General features: G+C 40.0%; 3 protein-coding genes across 9 annotated transcripts in view; all 3 read left to right on the forward strand.

Moving 5' to 3' along the window:
- The window catches only part of zcchc7 (zinc finger, CCHC domain containing 7), a 52,132-nt gene extending 45,371 nt beyond the window's left edge, over positions 1 to 6,761 (forward strand). For all 4 annotated transcript variants that reach the window (XM_044346817.1, XM_044346816.1, XM_044346815.1 and 1 more), the window contains 3 exons: positions 3,832 to 3,927; positions 4,451 to 4,568; positions 5,107 to 6,761. In XM_044346817.1, the coding sequence (XP_044202752.1) occupies positions 3,832 to 3,927; positions 4,451 to 4,568; positions 5,107 to 5,735 (843 nt within the window). In that variant the 3' untranslated portion in view covers positions 5,736 to 6,761. The remainder of the gene's footprint in view (positions 1 to 3,831; positions 3,928 to 4,450; positions 4,569 to 5,106) is intronic.
- A 1,939-nt stretch (positions 6,762 to 8,700) lies between these two features.
- Positions 8,701 to 19,252, forward strand: pgm2 (phosphoglucomutase 2). The gene is made up of 13 exons (XM_044346819.1): positions 8,701 to 8,907; positions 10,962 to 11,129; positions 12,136 to 12,327; positions 12,967 to 13,050; positions 13,289 to 13,482; positions 13,695 to 13,884; positions 14,050 to 14,147; positions 14,354 to 14,534; positions 15,111 to 15,204; positions 16,796 to 16,925; positions 17,197 to 17,389; positions 17,914 to 18,047; positions 18,187 to 19,252. The coding sequence occupies exons 1-13, from the start codon at positions 8,848 to 8,850 to the stop codon at positions 18,287 to 18,289; spliced, it is 1,821 nt and encodes a 606-aa protein (XP_044202754.1). The 5' UTR covers positions 8,701 to 8,847; the 3' UTR covers positions 18,290 to 19,252.
- Positions 19,253 to 19,623: 371 nt separating this feature from the next.
- The window catches only part of tbc1d1 (TBC1 (tre-2/USP6, BUB2, cdc16) domain family, member 1), a 56,294-nt gene continuing 49,688 nt past the window's right edge, over positions 19,624 to 26,229 (forward strand). For 2 of the 4 annotated variants that reach the window (XM_044346821.1, XM_044346823.1), the window contains exons 1-2: positions 19,624 to 19,727; positions 20,781 to 21,418. In XM_044346821.1, coding sequence (XP_044202756.1) covers positions 20,822 to 21,418 — 597 coding nt within the window. In that variant the 5' untranslated portion in view covers positions 19,624 to 19,727; positions 20,781 to 20,821. Of the gene's footprint in view, positions 19,728 to 20,061; positions 20,134 to 20,780; positions 21,419 to 25,537; positions 25,752 to 26,229 lie in introns of those variants that run through there. The other 2 variants (XM_044346822.1, XM_044346824.1) reach the window with 2 other exon arrangements.

The raw sequence follows: 26,229 nt of genomic DNA on the forward strand, positions 1-26,229 counted from the left end.
ACACACACACACTACAAGGGTCTGTTTGTTTTGGTATGAACCCAGTAGTCTTGTGTTGTGTTGCGAGGCTGTTTTCTATGATAAAGCATGCAGAGTTGGTCCCCTGTGGGTCCAGTAACATATGCAAACCTCTCCCCATCGCTGCAATAACATATGCAAAACAGCGCCGCTGGCCCTGGCCCCCTCGCTCCCACCACCCGTTACTGTTCAGATCCCACCCCCTCTTCTCTTACACACACACACACACACACACACAAGCCTGTTTGCTTCTCGGATTGTGTTTGATAACTGTGTGTGTGTGTGTTCCTTCAGATTGTAGTCTGTAACAGTCTGAGCTTTGTGTTGGCCGAAGGATTATCACGGCTTTGCCACCAGCAGCTAAGGCAAGGAGCAGAGGAGAGCGGGGCTTAGAGAGAGACAGAGTGTATGTGTTGGGACAACTGTGGGAAAACACTGTTTTGTGTGTGTGTGTGTGTGTGTGTGTGTGTGTGTGTGTGTGTGACAGAGAGAGAGCGCTCATGTGTCTGTGTGTGCATGCATGAGAGGCCACGGATGGCTGGTTGTCTGTGTCCACACAGCGAAGCCCTTAGGACCTTCTCAAACACCGTCCTATACACACACACACACACATACACACACACACACACACACACACATACACATACACATACACATACATGCATACACACACATCCTAAACCAACAGTCCTCTTCCCAGCTCCAGTCCTCTTTTTGTCTGACTGGCAAAGTATCTCTAAACTGCTCCAGAAGCTCCTCATGTCACATCAGCAGGCGGTGGATCAGACTCAGATCTTTCCTGCTGTCTCTGCACTCGGAGGACTGTTACTTAAACACCAACTGCCTCACTGTCCTCTCATGATGGAGGTATCAAGCGAATTTATGAATGAACAGATTGGGGCCTTTCAGGAAAAGGGGAAAAAACTTCTACATAGTTATTTATCTAATTTCATCCAAAATGACATTAGGAAAAACACGGCATACATTTTCAGATTGTGAGCTAGACAGAGAAGTTCAAGTGGGAGCAAACTTGTTTAGACTTCTACTAGCTACTTTGTGTTAGTAAGTTTCAGTTTTGGACTTATTTTTGATGAGCACATTATTCAATGAAAGTATCTCTCCTTTCATTCTGCCACTCTGCTGTTACTTTCTTTGTCTTAAGTCTTTGTCATGCACATGTGTGTTTGTAAAAAGCAAATTAGAAACCTGATTACTCGTATACATGGACAAGATATCTGTATTCTCCGGGAGAAAACTACCTGGGGAAACCATGTTTCTCTACTCCCCTCGTCTGATTTACGGTTTCACATTTACATGACATGAAGAAATCTCAGCCTGATTACTTAAAACCATGTAAGAATCCCAAGAATCCAGCAAGCACTGTCACTTCATGCAGCAATGGGCCTGATGTTCAGAGGCGTGAAAGTAGGAAGGATGTGAACAGTTTTTGTATGTACAACTGAGTACAACTGAGTACACCGTCACAAATTCCTTTGAGAAAGTGTGCACAGTTATCCACATTTGAATGTTTATTGCATCTCACCTCTCCTTATGATAGCAGAGTATTCCCCCCTCTATTGAGTGTGGCTGTTCCAAACAGCTGTAAAAACACTTTTGCCTTCAGACGTGCAAAGTCAAAGTTGTATAAAGTTGTTTGTTTTGAGCATTCCCCTTTATAAAACGTAATAAAACATTGTAAAGACATGGTACATCAGAGACAGTGACTACAAAGAAAACAACATAAGCATTACTGATATGCAAACTACAAGGTGCTCCTCAGCAATAGTACAGGTGATATTAAAAGTGAGGCCAAGTCAGTCATCACTGAAACAGACCCACTTTGTTACATTTATAAGTTTATTGAGCTGAGTTTATGCCATGAGATATTAACCTTGAAAACATCCTCTGAGAATCAGATGGAAGAGATGGAATCCGAACCAATCAGTACGCCATTTAGATGATTACATGACTTGTTATGTTTCAAAAATAAACTATTTAACTATTAAGTCAAGAGTTGTAAATACAAAATAATGCCTGACTCTGCAGCTACACAGCCTGCTTCTCTGCTCAGATTTAGCCAGAAACAGACAGTGCAGGAGAAATGTGACCTTTCCGGAACAGTCACCATATTTATCCAATTAGTGTTCGTGTTGATGTGTGACCTTAGCAAGTACCTGTTGAGTCTTTTCCTGCTACACTAAGTGAATCAGAATTAGTAGATTGGATTTGAATGACATTAAACAAAGAAACATGTGTCACGTTTAATGCTGAGCTGAAGCAAATTCCTCACACATGATGACTGGTGTCTCAAACTGTCTACAACTATGCAGAATTGACTTTCACTGCACAGCCAGACACTCTAGGACTGCTTTCCAAACCCCTGAGAGAGAAAGAAAAGAAAGAGACACCAAACTGATATGATCCCTCAGGCCCTCACTCTTTTAGCTATTTAGATTCCCGATAGGAGGCGCGAGATGGAAACGGAGCAGGAATGAGAGAGGGATGAAGGTTCATCCAGTTAATTAATATTGTATGAGGCAGACACCTCCTCACGCACACGCATGCAGACGCACATTCACGCCAGGTTTCAGACAACTATCACAGGTTGATGGAAGAATAGGAGGGGATTTCATTTCTTCTTCTTCTTTTTTTTTTTCTCTCTCCCGTGCTTTCATTCATTCTGTCTTATGTGCTGGATCAGAGTATGTTGAGATAACACGAGCCCAAGGTCAAGGAGGGAGAGACAGAGGGAGACCTACAGCCAATTTACATGAAAGATGAATGGGAAGAGGGGCAGGAAGGGTAGAGGTTGGGGGGCGGGGGGTGGCTTGAGACAGGGACTGTGATCTCCTTAGGGTGCGTGTGTGGTGTGTGTGTGTGTGTGTGTGTGTGTGTGTGTGTGTGTGCGTGCGTGCGTGCGTGCGTGCGTGCGTGCGTGCGTGCGTGTGCGCGCGCACACTCGCAAAAGGTCTGTGATCTCCTGGCCTTTGTGATGGAGATGGGCCCGGCCGGCCTGACCCGATAATGACGGGACGCTCTAATAGCATTCATCCTTTCTGCCGCAAAACTACTCAAGCGGAAAAGAGGGAGAGAGAGGGGGAAAAAAAAACAAGTGTGAGGGGTAGATGTGGGGGATGGAGGGGTGTGTACGGAGGAGAGAGGGAACCAGGAGGAAGGGAGATGAGAAGAAAAGGAGGGAGGTTAGCTAAGCTATGTTTAAGAAATGACGTGGGGCGCAAATCATTTGTAATCTCAGAATCGGGGGGGGAGAGAGGAAGGAGGGGGGCACCTTAGATGTGTGTGAAGGTGTGTGCAGTTGTGTGTGTTTCAGAGAATGGCATTAGGTGTGTGTGTGTGTGTGTAACATTAGCAGTAAATGCACTGTGCCTTTGTCTCCTCTCTCTCTCTTTATCAGTGTATATTTGCTGTGGGCGCTGGAGCATGGAAGGCTTTCAGAACACTGGCCCATAGGGGACGGGACCCCGTGTCCCATATACACACACACACACACACACTAACACTAACACAAACACACGCACACACACGGTTACTTATCATACAGGGTCATTACAGGCCTCTAACTATAGCTCCAGTAATCACCAGTTTATATCAGCACCCATATTCACCGTACAATACACAGCAGCCCGTATCAATAGAGAGCATGGGAATGATGGGAGAGAAGTAGAAGATTAAACCACCACGTTTCATTGTATCCTGCAGGTTTAGACGGTTTCATAGAGAAAGAGATTCTGAATTTTAACGTGTTTGGTTTTCTAGTAACAGTCTCTTTTAATTTTGTCTGTCTGTATTTAGACTAAGACAGGTCCTCCAGTGAAGCAGCGGGGAGAGGACCAGGGTCGAACCCCCGCCTACTGCTACAACTGCTCCAAGAAAGGTCACTTTGGCCATGTAAGTAGCTTTTATTTTTTAATTTTATTTTAATCTATCCGGCCTCTGGACTAAAATAAAGTCCAGAATGATGGCAGAAAATATGAGCAGGAGCTGTTCAAAGTATGAAATAGATTAGAAGTTATTTTACTCATGCGCAAGTGAAAAGATTTCTTCTGTGGGTTGTTGGTAGAGTGCAGGACGAACTGTTGAGTAAGTTCAGTTCTCACCACTGTTTGTACTCTAGAAGTTATTTATTTCTGCAGGAGATAAGAGAGCTTTTTGGAGGGAACAACATGTTTCACATCCAAATATTTGGTCTGATTTGAACCTTGAAATTGGTTAAATGATGAAGTTAGCTGCTTTGGTGTTGTTCAGAAAAGCATGAAACACTCAACAGAATTTGTGTCTGGAATGGCGAAAAATCCTCAACCTCTGTGTATGTGGTTAATTTTTCTGTCCACATTTTCATCAATATGATGCCACGCATCAATGATATTTCTTGTGTTTTCATGTAAATTCTGTATATATGTATTTTCTTCAGGCGTGTACACGACACAGAATGTTTAATGGAACGTATCCCAGCACCCCATTCATCAACCATTATGACACCGTGGAGGACATCAACCGCAGACAACACAGGATAAAGATTAAGGTTAAAGGTAGGTCACACATGTTTGTCTTTTCATCATCACTTCTCTTTAAACGGTGGTCTTCTAGCAGTGTGGGTTCTAAAAGTCACTGAATTCAAAGTTAGATAAAGAACATGAGCTGGTTTTGGGGTCATGCTTTGGTACAATAGTAAAACAAAAGAATACATTTTCCTTTTGGTTATAGTCAAAAAGTTGACTCATGATCCATCATTTTTACTGTTAAGATGAATTAATTCAAACATACGTACGGTCAATAAGTAATCTAAATAAAACATGAAGAACATAAGGCAATATGTCAGGATTGCACCAATTTAATTATACTACAGCAAAGCTTAGACACACTGAGTGTGTAAGCTTAAATCCTGTGTTCTTTACGACTGAATATGGTTTTATGAGTCAGCATCTTTGATGTTGCAATTTGCAGGGTTGTAACATTTCCTGACTTGGGTTGAATATTGACCTCTGGCTCACAGTGCCATAGCAATATCCTGCATGAGAGACAAAAGACAAAATAAATCATTAAAGTATTTGCTTCTGTTTTCCCCAGACCTGAAGAAAAATGGCTTTCTCCCTGCCAGCTCTCAGGCCCCTCTCACTCCAGGACCGCCGAAGAAGAAACAGAAAACCAGCCATCACAAAAACAACCACCAACCTAACCATACACCTCATCAAACCCCCAACAACTACAAACCCAGCCCCAGCCACATCTTTTTTACTGACCACAATGACTTTACTGCTGTGAAATCTAAAACAAATGAGCACAATAAGTACAAACAGCAGGAAAGCACGGGTGCAGGGAAACCGTGGAAACCCAAGAGACCGGTTCCGACCTCGAGAGACCAGCTCCCAAAAGCTAAACTAATTTTGGATGAAGCGGATGACTTTCCCAGAGGGGGAGGCAGAGGAGAGAACACAGAGAAGAAGAATAAGAGAAGGAGGATGAAGAAATCGAAGAAAGTTCCTCCAGAGGGACACGGAGATAGCAGACCAGACGGTCTGTGCTGGACTGTAACTGGGGCGATGCAGGGGTCGGGGTCAAAGAAACCAGAAGGAGAAAACAGAAAGAAGAGGAAAGCTGCTGCCCGCATGTTGGCTAGCAAAAAAAAACGTGCTGCACCGATGTACCCAACTGATGAGAACCTGTTTATTATAAAACAAAGGAAACGCAACAGATAGCATCAGTTTGTGTGACGTGTGGGTGTCAGGGGCTGTCAGGGCTGCAAACTTTATGACCAGAGTATTTTTGTTTTCACGACAGGGACGTGTTAAACATGTTGTCGTCTCAGGACGTTCATATTGTTTCATACAGTAAAGCTGATCCATATTCACACAGAGGCATCTCTTCATGACATCTTCACAGGTTTCCCTTGATATGTTTTGAGTGACAGGTGAAGTAACAGTTCATATAGTCAGGTTAGTTTTATTATTTTTAAGACTATTCAGTAATTTCCACAGTGCTAAACGATCTCATTTAAACAACAAGATGACTCGCGTTGCTACTGAGCTTAAAGAAACTGTTTTCTTACTATAACCTACAATGTTTACAGTTAATTATTTAAAAAGCAGTGGATGAAATAAGCTTATAATTGTCATTTATCATTTATAATTTATCTCCTCACATTAGTCACTACAGACCCGGCTCTTTGAAGTACAGTAGGAGAATCTCCTAGTGCCTGAACACATTTTAAAGTTGTTGCTGCTGTTTGCTGTTGGAACCAAAGAGGAGTGCGTTTTAAAAAAAATACTTGGAATATGATCATTTTTTTCCATTTAGAACTGCAACACTTACTAATTTAAATTTAATTTAAATATGTGAATATACTGTAAATACCTCCATTATACATGCTTGATGCAAATCTGAAGGTTCTTGTGTGTCCAGACAGCATGCAGCCCTGACAGTAATGTTTTAACCATCCACTAAACTCAGCTGTACATAGTCTGATAACCTTGACAACATGAATACAAGTTACCTGAAGTCTCCCCCGAGGAAAATAAAACTTGAATCTGCTCCGTCTCACTTGTTATTAGTTCTGTGATTCAGGAAGAGAAATCAGTGGCATCAGTTTGTGTGCTTTATCTTAAAATCGTTTGCATTTGTATCCTGGATAACTTTTAACATTTCAACAAGAAATTTACATTGCTTTCTGTGTTGTATAATTTATGCAGATGGTACATTAAAATCATTTGGTTCCACTCACTAAATGTCCTTTTTTCCACCTGATGAGAAACCTGTATGGTTGTAAGCAACGTGAATATTAGTCATCTTTCAAGTGCATCATCTGTAGGCTCCAGGAATATTTTGCAGCGTTATTGATATTCATTGCTGTCTTTCATTACTCAAGGTGAGAGAGAAGATGAAGTAATGCTCCCACGAGTGAGCTGTCTTGCTGATTAGTTACTTCATAAATGTGACCTGAAAAAAATGAAGAACACAGTTGATCCAACGTGTTGATGTTGTTGTGCTGATGAATGCCATTATTATTTTTTAAAAAACTCAGAGGCCACCTAATCTTGTTAGGAAACTAAGTCAGTTTTCCTTCCACTGTCCAGGAACACTGGTGTTACAGGTTAAAGTTCAGTGTGTAAAGGACTAATCACAGCATGGGACTGTCTCTGGTTTACTAGGGTACACCTCATGTTTGTTCATCTGTGGGCACAAACATACAGCAGTAGGCCACAAATAATTTTGAAAACACATGCATTGAATATGTAAAATTTAAAATACAGTTAACTGCATGTTGGCCTAAATGCTCTGCGACATAATTATCCCAATATGGTCATTTCATTGGGTTGGGGGAGAAAGAATTTTTCATTTTACTAAAGTATGAGAAGCAATACAAGTGTGGAAATGCTCCTTCACAAGTAGAAGCCCTGTATTCACAGCTTTAAATACAGCAAGTTAAGTAAGTTAAGTTAAAGTACAAAAGTATTATCAGCACAATTTACATAAAGTTTTGAGAGAAAACAATCATTATGCAGAATGGGCCCTTTCAGAGTGGATTATTTGGATGCATTAATGTTCAGCTTCTGCATGCTGTAGCTGGCAGTGTGTTTTTAATGTACATGTAAAGTACATGTTGAGTAGTTTAAACAGTGGTGGAAGAAGTATTCAGATCTGTTACTTAAGTAAAATTACCATCACAACAATGTGAAAATACTCAATAACAAGTAAAAGTCCTGCATGAAAAATCCCACGTAAGTAAAAGTGCATAAATATTAGGTGCAACATGTAAAGTATTACAGTAAAAGTAGTGGTTTGGTCCCTCTGACTGATATATTATTATATATGACATCATTAGATTATTATACACCTTGAAACCTTGAGAAGTTTAGAGGGAAAAATCACTATTTGGTGGAGCTGTTAACAACTCATAGACATCTGAAATGTGACCCCGACTGCTCACTACTTCTTGTAAGGCGTCAAAAGCCAAAAAGGTTGGAAACCACTGGATTCATCTTCTAACATTGTTAAAGATTTTGTATTTTAAAAGCTTGTTATATTATTCATTGTGTCAAATCTTCATCTGAAAAGTAACTAAAGCTGTAGTGGAGTGGAAGTATAAAGAAGCAAAAAATGTAAATACTCGAGTAAAGTGCAAACCTCAAGATTGTACTCAAGTACAGTATTTGTAAATGTACTTCGTTACTTTCCACCACTGAGTTTAAATTATGAAAAGCGTCATATTTTATAGACATAATTTTGTATGAAAAATCTTTGCATATCTTAATCTGCAAAGTGGCTACAGCTGTCAAGTAAATGTACAGTTGTAGCATGTTTTTTTAAGTATAATATTTCAGAAGTATGCAGTATCTTAAAATTGAAAATCGAGAGAGAGAGAGAGAGAGAGAGAGAGAGAGAGAGAGAGGTTGAAGTACATCAAAAATATGTAAATGTACAACTTTTCATCACTACGTGTAAGGTGATCTTGCACGTAGGCTATCTACCACTAGCACCATAGTAAAAATCATCCGCAAACTTGCTGTTACTTACTTTTGTCACTTTTCGAAGAACAATAAAAGATTTCCACTATTTCTCAGTCGCTTTCTCTACTTGTAGAAACCGTCAGTGAAGCCCCCAAGATTAGTTATTACCACATTTGCGGCGACCCCTGAAGGCAACAGATGAGAAACACGTGACGCATTACGTTGCCCCGCCCCACGTCATTGACAGCCAAACGTTCACATCCACAGCTCCGTGTTCCGTTTTATGTAGGAAACGGCTTTCAGGGTGAGTGTATTCACCTCGTGTGACCAGAGACAAGGAACTGGACTCGGGATAAGAAGAGAAATGGAAACCGGTGACACCAAGCTGGACCAGGCTGTCAAGCAGTGGCTGCAGTATGACAAGGTAAGCTGACAGATAGCGAGCTAGCTTCATGTGCGGCAGTTAGATAAAAGCAGGAAATATTACCTGACGTTATAGAAAATAGTCTTTATCAATCCGTGACCACTAGTGGTTATTAAAATACAATCTAAGTGTTTATAACAATAGGACTTAGCTACAGCAGTTAAAACACCCCTAACTGTCACTGCTAATGGCATTTGAGGTAAACGATCATTGTATTTTCCATATTTCCCTAAAATCCAGAAAACCTCAATTTCAAGATCATTTCAAAAACGTTTCCTGTAAAGAGACAATGTTCAATTAAAGGGTGTGTTCATAATTTTAAATAAGTGCCTAAATGAACTTTCATTTTTATAATTATTCCTCCTGTTCATACTGACCATTAGAAGATCCCTTCATAACGCACTTACAATGTAAGTGATGGAGGCCAAAATCCACAAGTCTCCTTCTGTGCAAGAATGTATTTAAAAGTTTATCTGAAGCTAATATGAAGCTTCAGTAGTCCAAATTAGTCAAATCACGTAGATATCTTTCAACGTTACAGTCTTTTATACTATACTATACTTCCACCACAGCTCAACAGGGAAACACTGTCCGAGGAAACACAATTTTCAAGGGAAATTGAAATTTCTAAAAAGACTGTAAATGGGGCAGATATCCATTTGATATGACTAACTCACACTGCTGAACCATTATATAAGCTACAGATAAACTTTTAAATGCATTTTTGCAGCAAATGACTGTGGACACACTGTGGATTTTGTCCCCCTTCACTTACATTGAAAGCACATTTGAAAGGGATCTTTTAATAGCCAGTATGAACAGGAGGAATGATTACAGCGAGGAAAACCTCGAGAGAGTCTGTTATTCAGAGCACAGCAGGTCAACTTGACATGCACAAATGTGGAATTTGTCCACAGGCAAGAAAACATGTCAACTTACACAAAGAACAAAAGTTTTCAATAATAAATGAGAAATGAATAAATATTTGCTTGACTTTAAATGTAGCAGTTCTTTCAAGAAAGGTGCTATTTTGCTATTTTCGCTACAAAATCACAGTTATTTCCAGGAAACTGTGCTGCAAATGCATTAAACAAATATGAAAGCTTTGTGTGCCACATTTCCTTTCACTTTCTGCTGTCCTCATCAAAAGCACAATATACTTCCACCATACAGACAGATAAACTGATGATCAGTAATTTCACAGAGAAAAGGCTCGGTCACACGACGCTAAAGTGCACAGACACACATGTGTAAGAAGACTGTGTCTGGCCATCTAACCAACACAAACAGAGTCATTCATGGCCTTAAAGAGACATGGGATGCCACCAATCAGGTCACGTTGGAAAAGGGGCCTAGATTCATTAGTCTTAAGATAATTGTGTTAGGGAGGCTTCCTCGGTGACCCTGAGTGGCCCATTTCATCGTGAAGTGTCATATGGAGCCACTTACTGTATTTTATGAATGCTATTTGTAACCAAACTGATTCTTTTGTGATGTTTTTGCTTCATTTAGAAAATTGACTCTTCATGTATTCACAACAAAATACAACTATAGTTGATAAGGATACCAGTGTTGAAACTGTACAGAAAGTAATTTGCATCAAAGTCAGAAGAACAAGTATTATCTGTAAACGTTTCCTCTACACTGTGCATAATCTGAATAAGAGCAGAAAAAATTAATTGATTAATCATTAATTTTGTCATTATTTTTAAGTAAAACTGCGAAAAATTACATTTTATAGATTTAAGATTAACTGAATCATCGGTAAAAAATAATTAAGTTAATTGCAGCCTAAATCTGAATCTGAAGCCACAAACAATAATTATTGAAATTTATTGAACACTTATATCATACAAGACAAAAACAAACCAAATGGAACAGAACTAAGAACTTAAAAGCAACAAAATAAAATAGCTTTTTAAAAGACATATTAGAAATTATGTTTCTGAATAATCTCTAAGGAAAAATCTATGAACTCTACATTACAGTAAACATCGTTAGATTTATTTGTGTGTATTACAAAATGCATATGTGGGTGTGTGTTTCCTCCCTAGAACCCAAAGACAGTGTCCATGGTGCAGGATCTGGTGAAGGACGGAGCAGTGGAGGCTCTGAAGAAAAGTTTCTCTTCCAGGATGGAGTTTGGTACAGCAGGTCTGAGGGCAGCCATGGGCCCCGGCATATCCTGTATGAATGACCTCACTATCATCCAGACCACACAGGTTGGTTAATAGATAAACTACTAAAAACACAAGTGTTATATATTGGGTCACATGTAAAGCCAGACATACACATTATCTTGTTCTCTTCTGTTTGAAGCAGTCAAGACACTCCAGTCTCTCGTGGTTGACTGCATAGCTTACATGCCGTCACCTTGTTACCATCATTGTAGGATCTTAATGTAGCCACTTTTCTCACTGGCTTCCTGTTGTTGTTAAAGGGAAACTTCGGTGTTTTTCAGCCTGGACCCTATTTTCCCATCTTTTTGTGTATTAGTGACTAATGGGGACAACACTTATTTAAAATTGGTCCAGTATTGAGCGAAAGCACTTCAGCTGCCATTGGTGCAAGGGGCTGCAATGTAATCCTTTGGGGCAATAGTGCCCCATCAATGTACATCCAAAGTGCTTGTTTTTATTTTTTATCAGCTGAATATTCATCCATGACAGAGTTGGAGAGAGGAGTGCCAGGAGGAGCTTGTTGTGTCGGAGTAGAGAAAGTGTAGCTTAGTGTTATCTAAAAGATTTTCAAAGTCATGGCTGAATATTTAGCTGATTTCGACAACTCAAATCTCACAAGATTTCAGAATGAGACTCCTCCTTGAGTGAGACTTCGTTAGACACAATAACAAACGGACGAGATCAAGTGAAAGGTTAAGAAAAACATTTTATTTTTCTGTATGGTCCTTTCCATAATGTTGTCAGATACTTATAATAACAATCTGATCCTGTCAGTGGCAAAAACAAGCACTTTCATTGATGGGGAGCTATTGCCAGTCAGATTACATCACAGCCTGTTTTGCGGCTGCTGGTTACAGCGCTCTCGCTCAATACTGGACCAGTTTCAAAAATTGTTGTCCCCTTTAGTCACTTAGACACAAAAAGATGGGGAAATAGGGTACTATTTTATACCAAACTTTCCCTTTAAGTATCTTTCACAGCATTTTAACCACCTCCTTTTCTCTGAACTCATTCCCCCACTTCACTCTCATCATTCCCTCCATTACAGGGTTTCTGTCACTACCTGGAGGAGAGTTTTGAGACCCTTAAGGAACGAGGGGTGGTAATTGGGTATGACGCTCGGGCCCACCCTCCCAGCGGGGGCAGCAGCAAGAGATTCGCCAGCCTGGCTGCAGCCGTATTCATCAGCCGAGGAGTGCCTGTCCACCTCTTCTCTGACATCACGCCCACACCCTTTGTGGTAACCACTTGAACTTCTGTTATTTCCTCATTTGTTTTTGTTTTTTTGGGACATTGCAACAGTTAAACTTACAAGGCCTTAAAATGGAAGTTTCATTTAATTGCTTATGATTACACTTTAAACATGCTTAATATTACATTTGGAGGGTCAATTCTTGAAATAAGTCAGTGTGTGTGCTGTCATGTCAGCTGGTGGAGCAGGTGACAGTGGGACAGAAGCTACAGGGCAAATTCCATTCAAAAAGCACACTTGCCCCTAGTATACTACATGTTGCATAATACACATATGATTGACTGAGTGGTACTTGGTTCAGGACCTTTGAAGGGGGGACCACTCATCTGACCTTGTGTCTATACTGCACATGAATACACCAGTCAAAGATTTAATCTTTATGCCAGGATCATTAGAGTTCATGTCGCAAACACCTGTTCACCTTTAAAATTTCGTATCGCTTTACTTTGCCCTGTGACAATCACATTTTTTAAGAGTAACTTATTTTTTGTCCACAGCCACAAACTACAAGGCTCATCAGTTTTGATGTTATATCAACTTGTGTATTTGTTTTATTTTCTGTATGCTCTCAATATATTTTATAGGTAGTATGCTATGATCTTTGAGTGTGTATCCTTCTTCCTGCAGCCTTTCACAGTTTCCCACCTTGGTCTGTGTGCTGGTATCATGGTGACTGCCTCTCACAACCCCAAACAGGACAATGGGTACAAGGTAACACATTTTACTACTACTTATCATTTTCCTTCTTTTTTGGCAAAATATTCCAGACTCTAGCCCTGATTCTTGTCTGAAGGTTTTTAAAAATTAAACTAATAGTGCTCCACAGCCTGATCTGACTGACAGGTTATATGTTTGCTTTGACCTTCTCTATAAACTTTGAGTTGATTTGCTTGTTTGATTCATTAGATCTTTTCAGAGTCTTTCTTTTTTTGCTCTGTCTCTGTCTCAGGTGTACTGGGAGAACGGTGCCCAGATTGTGTCCCCTCATGACAAAGGTATCGCCAAGGCCATAGAGGAGAACCTGGAGCCTTGGCCTGAGTCCTGGAACACAGAGGAGGCCCTGAAGAGCCCCTTGCTCAAAGACCCGTATCAGGACATCCACACACAATACTTCAAAGCCATCCAGAAACACTGTCATCACAGGTGCTCCACAGATTAATGACCTGCTGAGCAGCATGCACCATTTGAAATGCCTGAGGGCTGAGTAAAGCATGCTGTAAAACTAGATTAAAAAAACTGTGTTCTGTAATGTAGCTTTAGGCCATACAAGGACATACATGCAACACTACAGAGTTTAAATGTAGATAGAAAGATAAACAGAAACAATGTTTTGACCCGGGCTTCATTCTCCACAGGGAGATAAACAAGAGTTCAGAGGTGAAAATCGTGCATACATCTGTGCATGGTGTTGGCCACGCATTTGTCCAGTCAGCTTTCAAGGCCTTTGACCTTCACCCTCCTCTTGCTGTAGAGGAGCAGAAAGATCCAGACCCTGAATTCCCCACCGTTAAATATCCCAATCCTGAGGAGGGAGAGGGAGTCCTGGTACGCACTGAACATACACACAAACATGCAGCCAGTCTACAATAGATGCCGTGTGATTGTTGAAGGTATTGTGTGTGTGTGTGTGTGTGTGTGTGTGTGTGTGTGTGTGTGTGTGTGTGTGTGTGTGTGTGTGTGTGTGTGTGTGTGTGTGTGTGTGTGTTGCAGACACTGTCGTTTGCCCTTGCAGAGAGGGAGGGGGCCACTGCGGTGTTGGCGAACGACCCAGATGCTGATCGACTGGCCATCGCTGAGAAACAGGAGAGGTGTGGGTTTTTTTTTTTGTGCACCACAGTGAAAGAATTTCACCCTCATTTGCAAAGGAATTTTCATGAGTTGTTCTTGGAAATGTGAGATTGCTTTAAACATCACAGAGTGGTGATTTATAATCATGTTAAATAGCATTCTGGTTATATTTGTTTGTGCACTCAAACTTCCATAACCTCTGTCTATTTCTCTTTCTCTCTGTCAGTGGACAGTGGCGAGTGTTCAGTGGTAATGAGCTGGGAGCGTTGCTGGGCTGGTGGATGTTACACTGCTGGAAACAGCAGAACTATGACGCTGCTGCTGTGAAAAACCTCTACATGCTGTCAAGCACCGTCTCTTCCAAGATACTGCGCGCCATTGCCCTCAAGGAAGGCTTCCACTTTGAGGTAACACGATCAAGTTGAAGACTGTAGTTTGTTACAAAAGTGAAGCTTGGGTGCAGCAAGGCATAAAACACAAAACATACTAAATAGACAAATATTAAAACTCAAATGCACGGGTTACCTGGGTAGCCAAATGGTAAAGACGCTTACTACATAACCGCAACATCACACCACATTACACATAACCACCATTAGGTTGGATGCATGTCGTATCACACTCTCTACCCAAGTTTTCTCTCTCGACACTCTTGACTGTCAAATAAAAGCAAAATGCAAAAGAAAATCCTTAAAACTCAAATGTACAGTGTTACCTGCATAAAAAAATATAATTACTGATTTTTCAGCCAAAAATACTTTAATGTTCTTTTGTTCTTTTACTGAAGAGGCAGAGCTAAACTGATCTGCTGAAAGAAGATATGAGGTTCTCTTGCAAAGATGGTTCATAAAATACTTCCAATTATACTAATTTTAAGAGAGCAGGGAATAATGTGGCCGATGGTGATACGATTAAATGCACACTTATTTGTACTGTTGCTTCAACATTTTTTATCTTAATTCTTTTACCTTATGTTTGTGTAGGAAACACTGACAGGGTTCAAGTGGATGGGGAACAGAGCCAGAGACCTTTTGGACCAGGGCAAGACTGTTCTGTTTGCGTTTGAGGAGGCCATAGGTATACATACACACACACAAACACAAACACATGAGTTTATGTTGTCCATGTGTAGGATCATAGTGAAGCTGTTCTGAGGAAGTTAATTCGATCTGTATTCATGTGATATAAATTTATCTGTGATCAGGTGACGTAAAGGAAAACTTACTATTTGAGTGTTAACAAATTTCTTTTGCCAGCTCACAAGATCTAAACTGAGCTGATAGCATTAAGAAATCTTGCTTGATGTGGGTCAACAGGCTGAGAAGAGTCGGCATGGTAGTAAATTCTGGGTTTGCTCTAGGCTTATATGAAAAAGTCATAGTATTAAAGTTTTCTTATTATGATATTATTGGGACAACCAATTAAATAAGATAGCAAATCTTCAAGCTGCACAAAAAATATATTGTATAAAAAACTTTACATACAACATTTTGTTTTTAATAAAACCATTTTATTTAAATACGTTTTTTAATTAGAATATGTACTGTAGAATAGTAAAATGTCTTTATAGAAAATATGCAGTTTCTTCTGTAGTCTCTCTTAATATCTCTGCCAACAAAACATAAAACATGCTTTATCCCCACTAGATCATAGTTCATTATTGTGAGAATGAGTGTAATCAACACTAAAATTATTTCTTTTTTATCAAAAGATTGAGATGAATTTGTTGAGGTTTCTTTTTGTTTGTTTTTTTATTTTTTGACACACCCAGAGGTAGAGACATAAGGTACATAGAAAGAGACAAAGAACATATCCCATAATGTGCACATTCAAATGGAGGAAACATGACAAAAACTAGACAACACAACAAAACAAACAAAAAACAAAACAAAAATAGTAATGCATTTATAATAATACAAATAAAACTCAGTTTGTTTTTTATTTATTATTTTTCCTGTCCCTATAAACTCATCATTGAAACTATCCTAACAGTACATCACATAATACTTGACACTGCACCACCTCCATATCTGAGCTTACATGTAGTTTTTTTTCATACTCAGTAATTTACAATCTCACTGCCAACAGAATAACTGGGATGGTTGAAACAACTGTCTCTGTTCTTCAAACACTCCATTGTATCTTCAAACAGTAGCATTACCTGTATAGAATGAATCACACAAGGAGTCATGGATCCAGTCAATGTAACCAGTGTAACCAGTATAACCTTTTGTAGAACAATCTTTTCTCCAGAGCTAAAGGCAGCTCTGTTCAACTTCTTCAGAAACTACTTCTTTGTAGCCTCCTTCATCAGATTGATAATACATGTAGCAGAAGTGTGTTTACACTGTTTTCTAACCACGTTGTATGTTGTTGGTCAACTGAGGACCTTGGTCTTGGTTGTTTGAAGTTTTTGAGCTGTGCCTGCAGTCAAACACCATGCAGGGTTAAAGGTCGTCTGGGGTTAATATGACAGATGTTCAGTCTAACACACACATACAACATCACATAGTTCAGAGCATTCCCATATAACATGATTATGATGCTGTAATTGGAATGGCATGCCTTTGCGCACACTCTTGTCAAGAGAGGCAAGTGACTTGAGCAGCTGGAGGTTTAAACATACCAAGCATAAGTGTGTGTGTGTGTGTGTGTGTTTATGTTGCAGGGTATATGTGTAGTCCCTCTGTATTGGACAAGGACGGGGTGAGCGCTGCAGCCATAGCAGGAGAGATGATTTCTTATCTGGCCACTAAAAAAACAAGCCTTTCTCAGCAACTCACTACCATCTTTGAAGAGTAAGACACACACACTCACACCTGCATATAAATCACTGTACTCATCTGCCTTTGAATCTCACATCAACAGTATTAATTATTCTAATTTGAACAGAAATTCATACATTTTGGTCATAATTAAGTTCTCATTTAACACTTTTCCATTGTTCTACATTAAATTTGACTTTTATTAAAACTGTTATTCTATTAAATTATGCGTCACATTTTTCAGATGATCAAGAGCTAATTTTGGATGTAGAGTGTTCATCTCTCTCTACTCCTCCATTCTCAGGTATGGCTACCACATCAGTAAGAACTCTTACTTCATCTGCCATGACCAGGATGTGATCCGCAGTCTCTTTGAGCGCCTGCGTAACTACAGTGGTGAGAAGGACTCATACCCAACCAAATGTGGGCGATTCTCCATCTCTGCTGTACGAGATTTGACCACCGGCTACGACAGCAACCAACCTGATAAAAAGGCTGTAAGGACACACAGACTTAAGTGTTTTGTGGGCTCTCTTTGCCTTTATTAGACAGTTGATAGTGAAGATAGAGATAGGAAACAGGAAGAAAGAGAGGGTATGACTACAGCTAAAGTCCCTGGACCTACTCATGCTGGGACCTGAAATTACGAAATTATACTTATACGTAATTATACATATAAGAAATTGTAAATATTTTGGATTTAATAGTAAGTTGTAGAATTGTTAAATAACTTTCCATAGACCACTTTCATAACTGAACTTCTACTCTGACTGTTTTGGGGTTATTTAATTGCATTGATACTATATATGGAGACATGCAATTAAACTTCCATTTCCAGCTTACTTCAGTAGTGTTAAAAATATAAAAAAATTAATTAGACATAAAACCCACTTTTTTGTATCGTATGCAAACGTGTGTGTGTTAATTTTTTGTCAAATCATTTTTTGTCTTAACAAAAGTTCCTCTTATGTTTTGTTGTAATTCTTTCTGTCCATCCATTGCTCTCTCCTCTTGTCCGCAGGTTCTTCCCACCTCCAGTTCCAGTCAGATGATCACGTTTAGCTTCTCTAACGGGGGCGTGGCCACTATGAGGACCAGCGGCACCGAGCCAAAAATCAAATACTACACTGAACTCTGTGCTGCCCCTGGTAACAGGTACGTCACCACTGAGATCAGGCCAGCTTCCCGCACTGACAACTGTCTTAACTTTAAAAGGAAACCCCAGTTATTTTAACATTGTTACTTCATTATGTCTTTTTGTTTTCTTCTCTGACACTCTCTGGCTCTGTAACAGTGATGTGACGCACCTGAAGAAGGAACTGGATGACTTGGTCGATGCCATCATTGAAAACTTCTTTGAGCCAAAGAAGAATAAGCTGCAGCGGAAGCCGGAGTAGAACTGATCATACAATCACAAACAGGACCAGTTGTGACTTATATCTCTGACCAACATTTCATATAATGTCTTAATTACATCATAAGGGATTCTGCATTTAACTCAGGCTTCTCTTTGGTTTACAATGACTTTTCTTAATACTTTAGCGAATTCCAGTCTTTATTTTGATAATCTGCAGGTTTTATTGAAACATTTAACCTCTACTCTGAGTTAGTTAAACCATCTGTTTGGGAGCTTTAATTTTGGGTCCAGTGCCAGTTTAACATCCAGCAGTCACAACACATCACATCTTCATGTTTTGGATTCAGTTTATCTCAATGCTGGAGATCTTAACACCACAACAGTGAAATGTTCACCACTCTGCCACCATAGTCATTGCTGCTTCCTTAGAATAGCGATAGACACACAGATTGCTGTATCTGTATTTAACAGTTATGCATTCCTCACTAACTGTGCTTCAGCATCAGCTGCAAGGCTGCTAATATGAAGAGCTGAGAGAGTATGAAGAGTAAATGAAAACTGATACTGTAACTTTAAACTAATGTATGTTGTAGACTCCTGTTAAACTTTGAATATGCAATATCTCAGTTAATAGTGAGGTATAACACTGAAAGTGACAGTAGAATTCCATAGAAGTTTAATTTAATACCTGATGTGAAAAAACTGTAATTTTGGAGTTTGTAAAAAGACCAAGCCTACAAGCTCACAGCACCACCAAGTGGAGAAATTGTACAAAAATCTTTCAAATGCACCCATTGCTCATTCTTTGAAATGAATAGTTAAAACTTAAAGGGACTCTTCACACCATTGTGTAATATACAACTAAGACCCGTTATTTAAGTGATCATGAATGCCAGTTCCAGAAATGGGTAACTAGCACCTCACATTTCCTGATGTGCCTCTTTCTCAAAGATACTGTGCTGCAAATATACATTTCCTCAATAAATGACGGTTTCTAACAGTGCAAGTGGAGACAAATGTATGGGGATAAAGCGGGAACACACACACACACATATATACATACACATATATGTATACCGTATAGACGCTACGTGCGTAGACGTCGTCTCGGCATCTTCTAGCAGCGCATGCATGCAGCATGCACTTGTCATGCCCCATCTGAGTATAGAGAGGAGAGGAGGGAGGTACAGACGACCCTGCCATCTATATTTAACTCAAACTGAAGACAGTGCTGTGAGGAGCGCTCTCTCTCTCTCTCTCTCTCTCTCTCTCTCTCTCTCTCTCTCTCTCTCTCTCTCTCTCTCTCTCTCTCTCTCTCTCTCTCTCTCTCTCTCTCTCTCTCTCCCTCCCCTCCCCTCCCTCTGTGTGTGTGTGTGTGTGTGTTGTGTGTGGTTTCTCTGACACACATTACAACCTCTCTCGGTTACACTTACCGCTGCGCACACCGGACAGGACCGCGGAGTTCGAGCGGTGATAAGGTAAGCCGACATGAAGAGGAGATGAAATGATGTTATATGGATCAAATAATTTATTTATCACTCAAGGAATAACGCATATTAATAGTGCGTAAGTCGTGCGTAAAAATAACTTGTTCCGTGCGTACAAACATAAAAACCAGCGAAATAGTTCGGTAAAGTCGGAAATATATATTCTAGGCGTCGTTTGTGTTTTAACAACGTTTCGCTCATGAGTTATTGATCCGGGAGGTTCAATTCTGTGAATATATTTACAACTTTACCGGACTTGAACTTGACTGCACCCATCGGATATAAAGCCTAATTTTCACTTCCGTGCGCTGTTTGAATGCTGCAGACAGACTCAAGCTGCACTGTCCCAACTGATGTACCCTGAGGGATATATTCATGTTGCAAGGTCAAACACGAGGTACGTAAGCAGCCGCTTTGACTTCATTCCTCAATGAATTGACGTGAACGTTATGATTCTCATTTATCACCATTTTAATCACGTTCCGCTACGGCAACTATTTACCGACACTGACGCTTGAACCTTTTATCCGCGGCTTTGATTTCACATACAAATTCTAACAGCATATCCCTGTATCTGTCAGTAATGATAGACATTATAATGTAAGCCACCTCTGTTGATTACTGTATGTAGGCTTAAAGGGGTCAGCTGGACCCCTCCCTCCTTTCTGTATGACTGGCCAAATATGATCCTCACAGTGTAACCGTCATGTGTTTGTGTGTGTGTGTCCTTGACACTGTAAAGGTCTAGGTTAGTAGTCAAGCCATGTGTCTATGGCTGGGTAAACACCAGGTGGTCATTTTTTGTAGTACCCTCTAAATGACCCTCTGACTACCAAACCACAGGGCTTCATTGTGTCCTAGGAATGTTGACCTGATTCTCCAACAATGGCAAAGTGGAGCAAAAAACTTAAAAATTATAAATCCCCTCAAAATAAATGTTAGCTTAGTGTATTTCTTTTGAACTCTTAAAAGCTAAACAGATCCTGTATGTGCCTGTGGCTGTCCTGTTACTTATCTGGATTATAAATAACTGATGTTCTGCAGGTAAAAGCAGAGGCGGACAACTGCCTCTGGCCACATGAGCCATGGAGGGGCTCTACTTTGAAGTGAAGCCCAGAGGAGGTGAAGCCCTCAGGCCAAGGAGCTCTGACAAACCCCGTCCTAATCTGACTTCAAACCACCACTCATTTCCATCACTTTCACATCTCACCTCTTCTCAAAAGCTCACCTCAGCCAGGGAGACAACTGCTACATGGGGGGAAAAGGTGGAGGAGGAGGTAGAGGAGGAGATACGATATAAACTGACGTTAATTGGGTCTCTACCAGTCCACTACATGACCACCATGGCCATGCTGCCCTGGGTGGTGGCTGAGATTAGTAGATCTCGGCCTGCTGAGAGGGAGGAGGTGCGGTGTGCAGGATCAGGAGGAGGACAGCAGGATCCCCCTACCCGGAATCAGACAGTTTTTCTATGTGTGTCAGCATCGTGGGTGCGTTGTGTGTCCGTTTGGGCCGAGGGGGTTGTCTTGGACCCTCTGAGACATACAGTGCTGTTTGAATGCCGTCCACACCAGGTGACGAAACTAATTCACAACAGCAAGGAGCCCAGCAGCTTTGGCTGCCTGGTCAGAGGTGCACCAAACTGTGCCTGCTACGTCTTCCAGAGCCAAGACAGCACTAAGGTAGGTGTGTGTGCAAAGCTGTACATGTGTTCACACATTATGACATGAGAATAAACACTAGTGTCTCGGGCTGTAGCCACAATATACAGGTGTATGTGAAATAAATAAAAAAAACACTTGATGGAAAAGGAGTTACTGTATACTCTATAAAATAATATCATAGTCAGAATCAGAGCTACAAAGGTGAGTTATATTTTAAGGATGAGGGAATCTCTGTAGAGCTCAAACTGATGCCTCAACAAACAGGACAGTTTAGATCAGATCATTTTAGAGTTTTAGTCATATTATGTTGAATGCAAATTAGCGGGATTTGTCAGCTATAAAACGCCATTGGTAACAACAAGGCAACAGATAATTGAAAGAGCTCCAAACAGTCTCCTGTGCTCACATTGCATTTGCACTGGTCAAATAAGTACTAAAATATTTCGTAGGTCAAGGGTAACCATCTCAAAACTTGTGACTATACCTCAAGAATGAGCACATCAACACAATCTCAGTTTATAAAGTTTGACAGAGATAAACTGTAGCATTTAGATTAAACAATTTGGCACCACTCTCCTCCTTATATCTAATAACAGAAAGCTGCCTGAGCATTCGGTGTGACCGTGCCAGTATTTATTCTGTCATCTCACTGGGAGAAACTGGATCTGGTGTTGGTAATATGGCAGCCCATTGTGCCTTTACTCTTTTTTTTCAACAACACAAGCAAACAGCGACAAGAATAAAATCCTCATACAGTACACACATTCTCACACTCTGCTGACTAGCAGATCCCTGACTTCTAATCCTTTCACCTCTCACATGGCGTCCTCTGTGCAATGTAAAGCTGCAGCTGGTGTCCAAATCAGGCCAGAGACATTTAAATTGGCCAAATCATGGAGATGGAGACAGTGGAGGATATTAAATGGGATCAAAGTGAATCAAAGATGACAGAATACTTTGTTGGAATATGAACAGCCAGCATGTACTATGTAATGTACTGTAAATATAACTGAGTGTGTATATATATATCACTGCATCTAGGCTTACTGTACATGGTGTAAATGCACACATGTAGATCAACTGTATCTGAGCATATACACACACACACTGTTCACATGTTGTGATGACTGTGTGTTTTAATTGAGGTAGAGCAGATGAGCTTGCTTCAAAAGAGCAGGGTGTAGAACCACGTTACTATGGAGACAACTTCCTGTGGCCCGGTGCCTGTTGCGATGTGCTGGTTGTGGAGTTTGCGTGTATGATAGCGTATGTGTGGGTGTTGTTGTTCTCTCTCTCTCTCTCTCTCTCTCTTTTCAGCCCTTCCAAGAATGTGATGATGATGTCAGGCTGACCACCTGTTGCTCTAGCTCTGTCACACACACACATACACATGCTGATTATGTATGCAACCCTTGGGCATTGCTGTAGGGCTTTGAACACTCATTTATCATTCAGACTGCTTTTGATTTAGTTTATTAGATTTTTTTGGCCAATATTCTTATACATATAGAAGGTATGTAAACTGCACTAAGCTAGAGTGGGAATCAGGAACAAGCATGGCCCTTAAACCAAAACCACACACACCCTCTGATGTATAAACATTCTCTACAGGAAACACTAAACCACACTCACACACACAAAATCACACACACACACTGAATGTTACTAAATGTATTGTTACTTTCACCTGGGTGAGGTGATGGTACAGTTTCAGAGCAGTTTCCTTACTTCACAATTTCATGTGCAGTAATCATTCAAGTGTGTAGGCACACTTTTCTCAAATATACAGTACCATGACAAGCACATTATACTGTATATAGATTTTAAGAATATACACATTTGAACCAGTTCATCCTTAGCAAAAAGTTACAGCAGTATTCATATAGTACAGGGCGACTCTGCATGTTATACTGTCCTGGTAATGCTCATTGCTGGTAGGTGAAGAAAAGCAGCTGGTGACTACGTGTGTATCTGGGGGTAAGCAGTCCACACCCTCCTGTAGGCCAAGGCAGTTAGTAGCAACGAGGGCTGCAGTGCAGGGAATATTGCCCCTTTCCCACTTGAGAGAAAATTTTAAAAAGGTAACACACACAATTCTCCAAATATTGCAAAAAAAAAAAAAGGCAGTGTTGTACTATATACTGTTACTACTACTAGTGTGTGTGTGTGTGTGTGTGTGTGTGTGTGTGTGTGTGTGTGAATGTCTCTCTTTGCGAGGATCAATTAGTGTTTTAGACCTTGAGAGTGAGGACATTTGCTTTGCTGCTTATCAAACATATGTTGAATGTTGTGAAATAAAAGGATAGTTGTTTTTAATGTGAGATATTAGACATTTAAAGTATTTGAGATAGAATTAATTTACTGTATGTATTTAATTGTGACTAGTAACAATACTCAACATACAGTGATTTGTTTGTATATTCTTGTCAGTGCCATGCAGAGCACAACAGAGGTGTAAGACATGAAGTCTGTTACATACATTATTTGTTTGTGGTAAAAATGAATATTATGAGAAAATTTGTCATTAGTGCAGAGATAAAGAGGAACTTTGTTTTCTCTGTCAGGGTACAGAAACTGTCTCAGAGGGTCTGTGGGGTTTCCCGTGCTCCTCTAGTTGAAAAAAAAAAAAAGCAACCACTGGGTGTCACCACTGAAGTGTTACAGAGTTCACAATGCTTTAGTGTGAGTTATGTTATAGAATTTGCCTCCTATTACCATTACTAGTCAATTATCACCAAATTTACCTTGTATATTAACTATATATTAAATAAGCTATTCTAATCACAACCTGTGATTATGATATCCGCACAATTTCTTTGTAGGGTTTGTTGTAAACTTTTAATTACACTAATCACTAGGATATTAGAATTTATTTCATGCATTTGTAAGAGATTTGGATTGTGATATAAATTTTCAGAGGACTGACAATCAAGTTGTCATCTAATCTAATCTAAAAAATGGCAATCCTAACTCACTGGTTCATATTCAGAAATAATTTCAAAGATTATGTGATACTCCATTCTCCACTACTAGCTACTGTAGGTTATATCATTGTTTCTATTTGCTATTAAATATTTAGTGCAGTTTTCCATTCCCCATCCATATGATTGACAGCCATTGATCAATGTTTAGGTTTGATCAATCATTCATTTGGAGGGTAGGCCTATTAAAAACTGGTGGTGGTCATTAAAAGGTTAATAAAATGCTAAATGAGATATGTCTGTTAGTTTCACAGTTTTATTATTTTAAAGGACAGGTTCACAATTTTTCAAACCTATGTTAAAACAACAATGAGGTGTACATATGAACTCTGAAAGAGGTTTTCCTCGCTGTAATCATTCCTCCTGTTCATGTCGACTATTAAAAGATCCCCTTTAAATGCACTTTCCATGTAAGTAATGGGGGGAAGTGATGTGACTAATTGGACGGCTGAAGCTTCATATTAGCTTCAGATAAACTTTTAAATATATTTTCTGTAAAGAAGGAGGCTTGTGGATTTTGGCCCCCATCAGTAGTGCATTATGAAGGGATCTTCTAATGGCCGACATGAACATAAAGAATGATTACAGCAATGTTAATTTGTTTTAAGACAGACTTGAAAAACTGTGAACCTTTCCTTTAAGATATGGACTTAACATTGCAACTGTAGGTTATTACATTGTCAAGGGTCAGTTTGAGATAAACTGTATCAAATGAGGATTCAGGGGCCTTGGCATGAAGCTATTTGTCACAATTCTAGTTCTTTGTCAGTTGCAGTTCATCCCAAGGGCATTCATTCCTGCTTGATTGGGTCAGCTCTTCCCGCAGACAGGAAATGCTGTTTATGTTCAGCCATACCAACGAAGATAATAGACATAGTTTAAATCATGTAACGACGGTGAAGTGAAAACCACCCCAAAGTCTACCGCCTAAACGTTTGACTGACCCGGGACAGGAACTGTGTCCAGCCCAGTCCCTCAACGTATTGGCGGATTTAGCAGCGCCAAGCAACCAGGAATAAAGTCGGAAGTTGGTGGACTTGCTTCCAAAATAAAAGCAAAAACCTGCCGTGTATTAAGGATATAATAATATAATATGAGGCGATTGGGATTATTTTACCGTGAAATACGATAAACCGGATGTGTTGTAATTTTGTGCTAGCAAGCTTGACGCTTTACTGTGGTTTTTCCTCGGCTTCAGGGAGCAAACTCAACTTTCCAATGAAATGATATTGAAGTGCCCCACATTTGTCAGAGACTAGCTTCAGGAGAGTGACCCTTCAGACGCTGCTTTTGGAAAGTTTATGGCGGATGGGATGAAAGCGCGACTCCAGCGGTTCAACCTGTTCAACGTCAAACAAGAACAGAAAGATGTAAGTGAAGTTAAAAAAAGAGCTGTTGTCTGTGCCGTTTGGTTCAGTTTGCGTGCCATGCTAAGTGGGCAGTTAGCTAACGTTAACCGAGGCAGTTAGCCAACATTAACATTAGCTAAAATGTTGTTAATGTCGTCGAACAACATGACCTGTTATAAGTGTCCAGCAGAATAGTCATTACATGTCTAGTAACGTTTTCCCTGTTCATTATTGACGCAGAATGAAGTTTTCACCATAAAACATGATCTTAACATTACTCTATTTAACGTTAGCTAACTACTAGACTCATAGGCTTGTCCTAATGCCAGATAGATGTGCTTGTTTTGTTTGTTTTACAGTGTAAATATCAATTGAACTTCAACATATACTGCTTCTCTTCTTCCTGAGAGGGGGCAGAGATGTAGTGTAAGTGTATAAGTTACCATAACTAGTCAAGAGCTTTTGGGTGGATAATGTCACCACTGAATGTTTGCGGTCG

This window comes from Thunnus albacares, chromosome 3, assembly GCF_914725855.1.
Source record: "Thunnus albacares chromosome 3, fThuAlb1.1, whole genome shotgun sequence".
Lineage (NCBI taxonomy): Eukaryota > Metazoa > Chordata > Actinopteri > Scombriformes > Scombridae > Thunnus > Thunnus albacares.